The sequence below is a fragment of the Plasmopara halstedii genome (genome assembly GCF_900000015.1).
Source record: "Plasmopara halstedii genome assembly, contig: Scaffold_54, whole genome shotgun sequence".
Lineage (NCBI taxonomy): Eukaryota > Oomycota > Peronosporomycetes > Peronosporales > Peronosporaceae > Plasmopara > Plasmopara halstedii.
In genome coordinates this window covers 89413-100572 of record NW_020186975.1, presented here as the reverse complement: position 1 = coordinate 100572, position 11160 = coordinate 89413, and the positions used below count along the sequence as shown (strand labels likewise).

The 11160-nt window shown below is 49.8% G+C and overlaps 1 protein-coding gene across 1 annotated transcript; it reads right to left on the bottom strand.

Moving 5' to 3' along the window:
* Positions 1-8028: 8028 nt before the first annotated feature.
* Positions 8029-8399, bottom strand: PHALS_11358 (uncharacterized protein; the record flags this gene model as incomplete). Its single annotated transcript, XM_024724626.1, has 3 exons — positions 8029-8113; positions 8247-8322; positions 8390-8399. 3 exons carry the CDS (start codon positions 8397-8399, stop codon positions 8029-8031), a joined length of 171 nt encoding a protein of 56 aa, XP_024571847.1.
* Positions 8400-11160: the final 2761 nt, after the last annotated feature.

Here is an 11160-nt window from a genome sequence, read left to right as displayed (position 1 = left end):
ACGCACGGAGTGGATCGTCGATCCTACGGAATCCCTTGGATCCGTACTATCCTTTGGTTAAGAAATTTCATGACGTCATTTCCAAAGACCCGCCTTCGGTCCTTCCTCCGGACCGAGGTGTGCGTCATGCGATTGACCTGGTTCTGGGAACCAAATACTGCGTAACACGCCAGTGGCCCCTGCCCAAGGAGTCATTGACGCCTTTTTCCGCGCGAAGCACGACGAAGGAATGGTGCGTGAGAGCAAGTCTCCCCATTCGACACCCACGTTGTGTGTTCCAAAGCCGAACGGCAAGTGGCGTATCGTTCATGCTTACAATGAGCTCAACGCTGCCACCATTCCGGCACAAACGCCAATTCCTAGAAAGTGTTCTTCAGAACAATATAGTGGGATGTCCGAAGTCCAGTGCACTCGATTTGGTAGACGGATATTACCAATTGCTCATGAGAGCGAGTGACATTCTGCTGATAGTGGTAAGCACTCCAAGCGGCATGCTCTGAGAGTGGCTGGTGATGCCCCAAGGGCTGTCAAATGCACCAGCAACTTTTAATCGTCTTGTAACGCAGTTTGTTCAGCCCCCACCGGGCGTATGCAAAAACATACTCCGACGACATCTTCGTCCACAGTCATGCGAAGCGGTGGAGGATGGATGAAGAGAACCACATCGTCCATTTGAAAGCGGTGCTCGAGTGCATGCGCACGAACAAGCTGTATGCTAATGCAGACAAGTGCATCTTTGGCGCCGAAGAATTCCCCTTTTTAGGGATCTTCATAGGGGAGCGTGACCTTCGAGCGGATCCAACTAAGGTCAAGGCCATTGTGGACTGACCGGTTGCAAAGCACCAGAAGGACTTGCGCAAGTGGCTTGGCCTCGCCAACTACTTGCAGATGTACAGCGAGAATTACGCGGAAATGGCACGGCCATCATCGAATGTCCTTAAGAAGGATGTGGAATGGTGCTGGGACACCGAGCATCGGGAGGCTTTTGACAGGATCAAGACAGCCTCCTTCATGCACCAATACTGGCGTTGACAGACCCTGATCGTTCTTTTAGTGTCGTCTGTGGCACTTCGAACTTTCCATCGGCTGTGCACTGCTGCAAGCTAGGCCGAGGCGCGTGATCGAGTGATCGCGTTCGAATTTTGCCAGCTCAAGGCTGCGGAGAAGAATTACCCAGTCCACGACAAGGTTTTCCTTGCGATGTAGTATGCACTTGTCAAGTTCATGGTGAACATTCTCGGCTCCAAGCCGTTTGTGATCACAAAGATCACGCGTCACTACGCACTGCGACTCGGTCGCCGCATCTCTCGGAGAAGAATGTCAGGTGACTCTTCTTCCTCGCAGAATAAAACTCCAAGGTTAGGTGAAGTATAAGCCAGCAAAGCAGAATGCTGTGGCTGATGCGTTGTCACGCAGATGGATTATGAGCCTACTCGTGTCACGACAGTGACGTCGTTAGTTACGGATTTGATCCACGCCGCGTACGCGGATGATGGCATGTGTGTAGCGCTGCTACAGGCTCTTGAAAGCAAGGAGTTTAAAGGCATGGACAGAAAGTTGTTGTCGCGACTGCAGGCACGGATTCACCCATATTTATTGAATAATGGATTGCTGTGATATAGCACCGACTTGACGGATACTCCACAAATTGTGGTTCCTCACGATGAGGATCTGACATTTCATATCCTCTAAGAGGTCCAGACATAGTCATCTCGGTCGTGAGAGGACGTACTGCTCTGTGAGTTGCCACTACTGGTGGTGCCAGCTGTACAAATGGACGAACACCTATGTGCGCACGTGTCAGACGTGCCAAAGGGATAAATCCTATCCGAATGCGGCGGCGCCGCTGTCCAGTTTGCCGGTACCCTCCGGGTGCTGGCAGTCCATGAGTTTAGACTTTGCGTTTGGCCTGCTGAAGGACTCGGCGGGCAATACGGGTATGGTTGTCTTTGTGGACCGTTTGAGCAAGATGACTCATCTTGCGGCGGTACCGAACACCATTAAAGGTGTGGTTATAGCGACGCTGTTTGTGAATCGTGTCTATCGACAACATGGACTCCCGGATTCAACTGTCTCTGACAGAGACCACTGCTTCACAGGAAAGTTTTGGTCGACGATCTTCAAGGTGCTGAACACCAAGTTGACTATGTCAACAGCGGACCATCAACGAGCCGCTGGTCAAACTGCGCGCGTGAATCGCGTCGTTGGAGACATCCTTCGCAGCGTCTGCACTGAGACGCTGAGGCACTGAAGCACCAAGATTCCACTTGTAAAGTTTGCTCTGAACAATGCATTGCATGCGTCTGCCGGTTAAATAAAATACGCCGTTCAACGCAAACGGGCTTCTAAATTCTCGCATCCGCTGACGCCGCCATCTCATAGCTCAGGGCTTGGTGGAAGAGGAATTGCCGACCGACTAACTGATGTCAGCCCCCTCGCCGTTCGTAAAGAAGTCGATGACTTCCTATCCATAAGACTAAGAGTCTTACGACGCGTTCGCAATTCGATGGCTGAAACCCAAAAAATATGCAGCCGGAAGAAGCAGAAGAAATGTTGAAAGCTTTGAGGTCGAAGACCTGGTTTTATAAAGCAATAAATCTTCCTACATATGTTGTCTTTACAACGCAGACCATTCTACTGTTTTTTGGACCTCATAAGATTTTGGCCAAGCGGTGCCTAGCGTATACATTAAATCTTTCGAGAAGGATGCGCACTCACCTGGTGTTCTATGTGGGCTTGCTTAAGCCGCCCCGGGGTCCGGCGCAAGGAAAATGGGAAGCTTTGACGCCGGGGCGGCGCCCACAGGCGCTCGACCACCCAGAAGCTGACCCGCAACGGTTTTGAGCACAAGTTGCGACGATCTCCATCTCAAACGGCGCCAAGTACTTCACCATCGCACAAAGTGACGCATTCGTCCGCTCGACGGCAAGAAGCCGCTCCGACAGCGCGCGATTGTCTTCAACGTAAAGCAGTCGGTGCACAAAATGCTTTCAGCTCTTGTGGCCTTCCGCACAGTGGTATGCAATCTCAGCATGATGCTCAGTGGAGTCCCGATCGCGACGGACAATGTCCGTAAGAGCTCAAAGAGCATCGCAAGTCACCGGACGGCGACTGACCACTTTGTCATCGTCCGTCGCCAACTATTCTCGACGAAAATGGCGGTGTCTACTACACGTGGAACATCGTGTGGGTCGACGTCGTCGCCAGAGTCAAACCCAGTATCTTGTGAAGCGCCATGGATTCCCCGGCTTCGAGAACTCTTGAAAGTTTGCACTTCGGCAAGCCAGGGATGGCGATGGGCCATACCCTGACCTCAAAATATGACCGTGAGCTGCTGTGGTTGCAAACTCACCCCCACCGAGTCCTACGGCAGGCCAAACACGAAGTCCATACTCATGGACTGCCAACACCCGGAGGGTACCGGTAAACTGGCCAGCGGCGCCGCTGCATTCGATGAGATTTTCACCCATTGGCACGTCTCATCGTCCGTTTGTATAGCTTGAGCAACCAGTAGCGGCAACTCACCGAGCTATAAGTCTTCTCACGACCGAGATGACTAGTCGTGGGCCTCATATAAGATACGGCATTTACAATTTCATCAAGAGAACCACAATTTGTGGCGTATCCGTCAAATCGGTGCTACAATTTAGCAATTCTTTATTCAACGTATATCGGTGTAATCGTGCGCGAATTCGCGCCGACAATTTCTTGATCGAATTTCCAAACTCCTTGATTCCGAGAGCCTGTAGCAGTGCTACCCACATACCATAGGATTAGCGTATGCGGCGCGGATCAAATCCGTCACTGACGACGTCATCATCGTGACATGAACAAGCTCATAATCCGGTCCGCATGACAACGTATCAGCCAAAACATTCTGCTTTCTTGGCTTTTACATCACCGCAAAGTTATATTCTGCAAATATTGAGAGCAATTTGGAAATCGGCGAGGCGACTGAATCGCAGTGCGTAATAACGCATGATCTGTATAGATCGCAAACGGCTTTGAGCCAAGCAGGTGTACTATGAACTTGATCACTGCATACTACATCGCAAGTAGTCCTTGTTGTGGACTGAAAGACCTCTCCACAGCCTTATGCAGGCGAGATTCAAACGCGATCACCCGATCTCGCCCCTCGGCATCACAGGCGACACTCAAATGACGATCAGAGTCTGACAACGCCAGTATTGGTGCATGAAGGAGGCAGTCTTTGACCATGTCAGAAGCCCCCCGATGCTTGGTGTCCCAACACCATTCCGTATCCTTCTTAAGGAGTCTCGACAACGGCCGTGCCATTTCCGCGTAATTTGAGATATAATTGTGCAAGTAGTCGGCGAGGCCAACCACTTGCGCAATTTCTTTTGATTCTTTGGAATCAGCCAATCCATAGTGAGCTTGACCTTAGCGATATCTGCGCGTTGGCCACGCTTACCAATGTAGCACCCTGGAAAGGATTTTTTTCCGCGCTGAAGATGCTCTTATCGGCATGAGCATACTGCTTATTCGTGCGCATGCACTCGACCACCGCTCTCAAATGGACGATGTGGATTTCCTCATCTATCCTCCGTGCCCCGCACAATTGTGGACGAAGATGTCGTCGAAGTATATTTGTGCATACGCCCGGTGGACCTGAATAACTGCATCATAAGACGATTAAATACTGCTGGTGCATTTGACAGCCCTTGGGTCATCACTAGCCCCTTTCAGAACATCGGAGTACCCACCGCTATAAGCAGAATATCACTCGCTCTCATGAGCAATCGGTAATACCCATGACCAAGTTGAGCGCGCTGTACTTTGTAAAGCCAACCATATTTCTCTGGAGAACATCCTTTCCAGGAATCGGTGTCTGTGTCGGAATGGTGGCAGTGTTCAGCTTATTATAAGCGTGAGCGATACGCCACTTGACGTTCGGCTTACGGACACAAAACGTGGGTGTCGAATGTCGAGATTTGCTCTCACGCACCATATCTGCCTCGTACTCTTGCACCGAAAAAGGCGTCAATGACGTCACACTGCTCTTTGAGCAGGGGCCATTGACGTGTTATGCAGTATTTGGTTCCTGGAGCCAGGTCAACCTCATGACACACACCTTGGTCCGGAGGCAGGACCAACGGCGGGTCTTTGGAGACGACGTCGTGGATTTTTTTTATTGAAGGATAGTTTGGATCCGAGGGATCCTTCGGGGTCGATGATCCACTTCGTGCGATTAGCACCCTATTCGTGTCCTCCAGGACAGCTTCACCCAGAAACGACGACGAGTTAGTCTCCTACTTTAGTCTTTTAATAGCCATCTCGGCTAAATTGCCTGCCTTCAAGGCACCACTGAATTCTTCAAAGGACATCTCGCTCAGCTCAAGAAGGGCATCCACCGCGGAAACAGCTAGCTTTAAGGGTGACGTCGCCGTCTTCCTCTCCCGTCCGATCGTTGACAAGGGTACACAGCTGTGCGCTATCGCCCACGGTAGACACACCATGTGTGCACTGCGTCTTGCAGATAACCTACGGCTTCGCCGTCTCCACTCTATAGAGGCTTTACGTCTCATCGAGACCAGTGGGAACACGCACTCGGCGTTGTCCAGCTCCCCACTCCCTACTCCATCGAAGTCTCGATGTTATCAACAACATCCGACAAAAATCTTCTAGCCCGCAGTCTTCGTCCAGTGGATAACGAGCCACTCCACGCGCATCAGAAGGGCCTTGCCCAGGATGCCTTGGACCTCGTCCGACCATGCCACTCTTGACATGCAGCAACTGCTTTGAAACGTGCGCAGCGCTCAGTGATTTACGTGCCCCTCCACGTGCATCACAAGGGCCTCGCCCTTGATGCTTTAAACCCTTGGCCAACCATACCACTCTTGCCATGCAGCGAATACTTCAATACTTGAGCAGCGCTCAGTGGGTTGCGTGTCACGCTAGGGACTCGTGTCCAAAACACCTTCGGTTTTCGACAACTCTGATACTCCGATAACCAGCAGATTGACTCATCCGGTCCAGTACCCGTGCCAATAGCGCTTTTGCTTTGTAGCAGATGTGGTTTCATGACTCACCATAGTTTCACCAGGAGACGTGCGCGAAGTGCCCAAGGTCTTCGACCTCAAATCAATCCATGGATCATGAGATTATAACCATGCCATACCAAGGATAAAATTATACCTTAAACACAAGTCTAAGACTAAGCGGCGGTCTACGCTATCGAGGTCAAGAAACTTGACACCGGGGCCACAGGGACCATCGGCACAGTGACACAAGTCCTCGTCACCAAGCAAGCAGTGACAGTGTCGCTCAACCGCACTTTCAGTGCCTCAGCATGCAGCTGACTTCGTTCGATGGTAGAGCGTCAAGCATAACTGCTTGACGCCCCAGAATCGATAAGGATCTTCCTTGGCATTTTAAAACCCTTCACAATCGCTTTTACGACCAGAAGCCCGGCCTGAATACACATTCCGTGTTTAAGAGCACGCAGTTCTTCGGAAGTGGGCCCTGCTGTCCTCTACCTCTTTGAGACTCAACAGAACTCTTTTTCTCCCAATAGGGCGCCCCGCACCTTCTCTTTTCTGTCATTTCTCGGCGTCAAACTAGCTAGAAGCGGAAGGTCCGTTCGACGAATCTTTACGCGCCTTGCGCAAGGGACACTCCCGTCCGAAGGTGAGGGGTGTCTCCACAACAAAACAACGTCGAGTGTTTACACGCCGCTCAGCAGCTCAGAGCTTTCCCTCCTCCTTTTCAGCAAGGTTGAGAATCATTGGCTTAAGCCCGCTCGTCGAGCTCTGAGGTTATGCATTCCAACCAAGTCGTACAGACTTGAAGTCGAATTCGGCATTAAATGACCATACACCGCTTATTCAAAAGAAGATGGATGCACACGGAAGACTTCCATTCTGGCCACGCCAGTGCAAAGGCCCTTCGTATAGATGCTCACAGCGACCGCCTCAGGGTAGGATCTGCTGCCATCCCGGCAATGAGAATTCTCAACTCTTGGACAAGGCCACCAATTCCTTCTTGCCCTGTCGGGTGGCAAGGAAACGCGATCGCTCGCGATATGCCTGATTAGGCGCCGAGAACAATCGTAGAAGCTGAAGCTTTAGCTCCTTTCAGGAGGAAAACGCCGCTTAAACTGAAGCACCGCACATTAGTGCTTATTCTCGCGCTCTGCCTCCGAGCTTGGAGGAAGCTAGTGCCACGCGTTGTTGCTCGTTGTGGATCATGGCGGATGTTATAGCCATCTCTCGACCTATCTTACCCAAGGTAGGAAACTCGCTCCATCCTTGCCCTTGAAGGGCTTAACGCTCACCATGAGCGGCCTGGGTCGAGGGGGGGGCACCCGTCGTCGATGCCGACAGCTTCTGCTAGCAGATCATTTTCTTAGATCGAAAACGCGTCTAGGCGCGCGTTTATCGCTTTGGGGCCTTACGAAACAAGATGTTTTACATCCTCAAGGCCAAGCACAGACATCAGCTTTTTAAGCCCTTCCTGCATGCCCTGGGGCAAATAGGAGTATTGCCCCATCCTCACAGAGGATCAGTCGTAACGACTCAGGCGTAGATTGACAACGAGTGCTACCAAGTGCAACGGGGCTGCCGTAGCTTTTTGTTTAGAGTAAGCTAAGCTAAGGTCAACGACCTGACGTTCTTCACAAGAACCGGTATGAGTGAAGCGGATCGCAATCCGCTACCTCCAAAAGTACCCACAACCTTAACCAAGGCAAATTATTTCTTCTATTCAAAAATTGCAACTGCATTTAATTGTTTTATTCGCGGCAGAGCCGCCTATATCTAAATCTGTAGATTGTCCTGATTAGATAGTAGAACCTTATTAATATGTATAACTACTGGCAGTCCTGCCACTTAGTGGGTTCCTGTTATGGTGTAGCCACACCATTGTGTGGTTACACCAACTTGTGTAATCCACACTTATGTCCGGTCACACCTTCTTGTACAACCACGAAAACGTGTAACCCTGTTTCAGTAGGAATGCGAACAGTAACGTCTTCAGCTTGTCTGTGTTCACCGCATCAATTTCTGCAACTCATCTTTCACGGTTAGCATTTAAGCTGTAAAGTTTCTCCTTGTAAATTCTTTTATCTGCTTTCACCCACGCGCCTAGCATGTCTCTACCCCTTACTTTCACACCCTATTATACCATTGATTGCCGAACAACGATTGTTTCCTTGACTGTGCATAGCATCTTTTAGCAGCAAATATGATACTTACCTCAAATCCCGATTTATTCGGCAGGCCACTCACCTAGCCTCTATTTGCTCAGTAAAATCATCCGCATCGGCCTTGGTCTCTAAATTTTTGGATAGAAGTGCATGACTGCCTATGGGTGGTATCGTAGCTATCCACACTTGAATCCCCTCTCAAGCGGTATTTCCTTCAATGATTACCTTCAATCATTTGTCTTTAGTTTGCTGGTCACTTCATACGTAATGTTTGCTGGCCTGGCTTCCGGGGTCAATTTAACTTGGCCGTCCGCTACCCATGCAGCTTGACGCCTGGTCAGTTCAGGCCTTTCTCTCGATGCACCCTGCGCGTTCTCTCTTGAGCTCGATGTAGATCCTGTCCTCTATTTCATCTTCTGTATTCATTTTGGTTTTGAGCCTCTCGGACTCTTCTTTGGTAATCATGTCGTCCTCCGAATCTTGATGGCAATACTTGACCAACAGTTAATCCTGGATTGAGCTAGAATTGTCACCCGCTGGGTATATACAAAACGTTACAAGCCGCTGAATGCCGTAGTTAAGCGACGTTTATCATTCGTTACTGAATGTGCGTATAGATAACTGTGAGCTTTTAGAATGGCTGTCGTGGAAGATTTTACGGATCGTCTTACGCTTTGTAAAAGGCGACAGACAACGTGTCGACAAAAGGCCCACCACGCCTTCCCTAGATCGATAGTACCTTATCCAACTGACATCATTTTTTGAACCAAATGTTGCGGCACAAGTCCATGGTAGTAAAATGTCACTAACACTTTGGTCGATGCAAAGCACGAAGCAAGTTTAGTGGTAAAGCGCAAATCTCCCAGCCTTACCGGTCAAAACGTCTATTGGCAAATGATGATTTTTTGCTTAGCTGAAAACAGATGAGAACCTAGCGCAAGTTGTCGTATTCGAGGAATAATGTGTTGCTCTACAGCTTGGGTCGGCCGTACTTATCTCCGAGCTCGAGAACTAGAAAATTTGTAATTATCATTCGCTCGTGAACAACAATAACATCCTCCCACAACAATAATATTTTAATTGAGAAGCTATGAGAATAATATGCTATTCCCAGGGACTTTCTGATGCTCCATCGACATTCCCACGTGTGATGATGTAGCCGTTAGGCCGCATCGTGAAATTTATTCCGACGATACATTTGTTCACCGTCGTATAGAGCACGGTGGATTGAATGTGAACACCCAGGCGCGTAGACAAGCTTTTTGTCACCATCGACACTTATGTCTTTGGCGTCGATGTATACCTTAATCTGGGATTCACTATTGGAAAGCATGGTCTGCAGGCGAATCTCGCAGCGACCAAAGCCATTTTATATTAGCCAAGGATGCTAAAACCAAAGAATTTGAAAAAAGGTTGCTCTGACCAATTCGTTTCATTTTTACTGTGCAAATCATACTGAAAGGTCATTGCCTATACAGTTTTGAAAATTAATAGATGGTACAGGGTGTGGTTGAAGTGATGGCCATGAAGACTGCGAAAAAAACGGATTAACTTATTAGAGGCTGGATCGGCCATTAATATCATCCGTGACGTCTTGGTGCGAGCTTGAGCTGAAAGGAGTCCCACCATTTCATATGTTCCAATATTCTGGTACTTATGCTTATACTAGAATAATAGAACATTGTATTTTGCACAACTGTGCAGAAGTGATAAGCGTCTATACACAATAGTGCAGAAAATAGCCTAGTACAAAGCTTTTTTACACATCACAACGGCACTTTGCCTGGCTTGTCACCAACGAGTTAAACCCGGCTCAAAGAGCGATGTGAAAGCGCAAGAGTCAAGGTGATTCTTGTTAGTTTAATCACATCGTGACTACCATTGGGAGTTGATCGCTGCGCTGTAGCAGAGCCCCTACATACCTATGCGTTCGGACCTATCGTTCGCACCGAGACAGAAAATGCAAAAATCATTTTGCAAGCAATATCTAATCCCACAGTTTTACATCTCAGGAAGCAGTAATTCGGCGACGCGCCTTAAGTTTGGCAAACATAAACCAAAGATGGCATTCTACGCGTGAGTTTACCTCCTTGTGACTCAACTGTAAATTGAACAGCGAGGAAAGTTTCTGGTGCTGCTACACCCATCGCTCAAAGAGCTCATCGTTATCTGCAGCGGTTTTGCCAGGGGCGAGCACCACAGAAATCATTCGCATCGTGGGCACAGGAGCGCCTCCTTGAGCACGAAATCGAGTGCGTTACGTTTCAACCGGGATTCTTGAGAAACCAAAAAGCGAGCTCGGAGAGCTCTTTTTCGTCAAGCTCAGCTTGTGTAGGGACCGGAAGCCCGATCACGTGGACGCCCAACGATTGAGTTCGCTTTTGAAGCGGGAGCCCCAGCGGAAGCCGTACTCCACACGAGGGTCAGGGAGCGAACGTGGAATATCGCGCCCATGGGTGTCACCCCGCGGACAGCATCCAGCTGCTGTTTCTGTGACTCGTCCAGTTCATTGACAATAACACCAATTCCTCCGAAACTCGAGCTTGCGGATACGGCGTCCGCAAGGTTTGAGCAGGGCCAACGTCGCGCTGCTGGGGCACCTCGCCTTCCATCCTGCGAAAGGAGTATCCGACTCGTAGTCAACTCTCTCCAAATCCTCGACGATGTAATCCATCACCCGTGGCGGGCGCGGCGCGCTGTCGAGGGTAGACGTCGCGACTGTGTTCTTGGTCGTTCAACCCTGTCACTGGCACTCGGTTACCGAGACCTTTGGCTGCGCTTCCCGTGAAGCCACGGACGTGCTGTCCAAAGTTGCACGGCGTGCAGGAGACAAAGAAGGGCTCTGTCCGCGGGGTTTCTCGAAACCAGCGATGGTGGGTGCATTTCGTGTCTTTGACACAGGGCTCATTGCGCATAGAATAGGTGAAGAAGGTCCTGGTGATGTTGTGGCGTCGTATTGGCCCAATCAATAAGGCATCCGGCTACGAAGCGGGAAT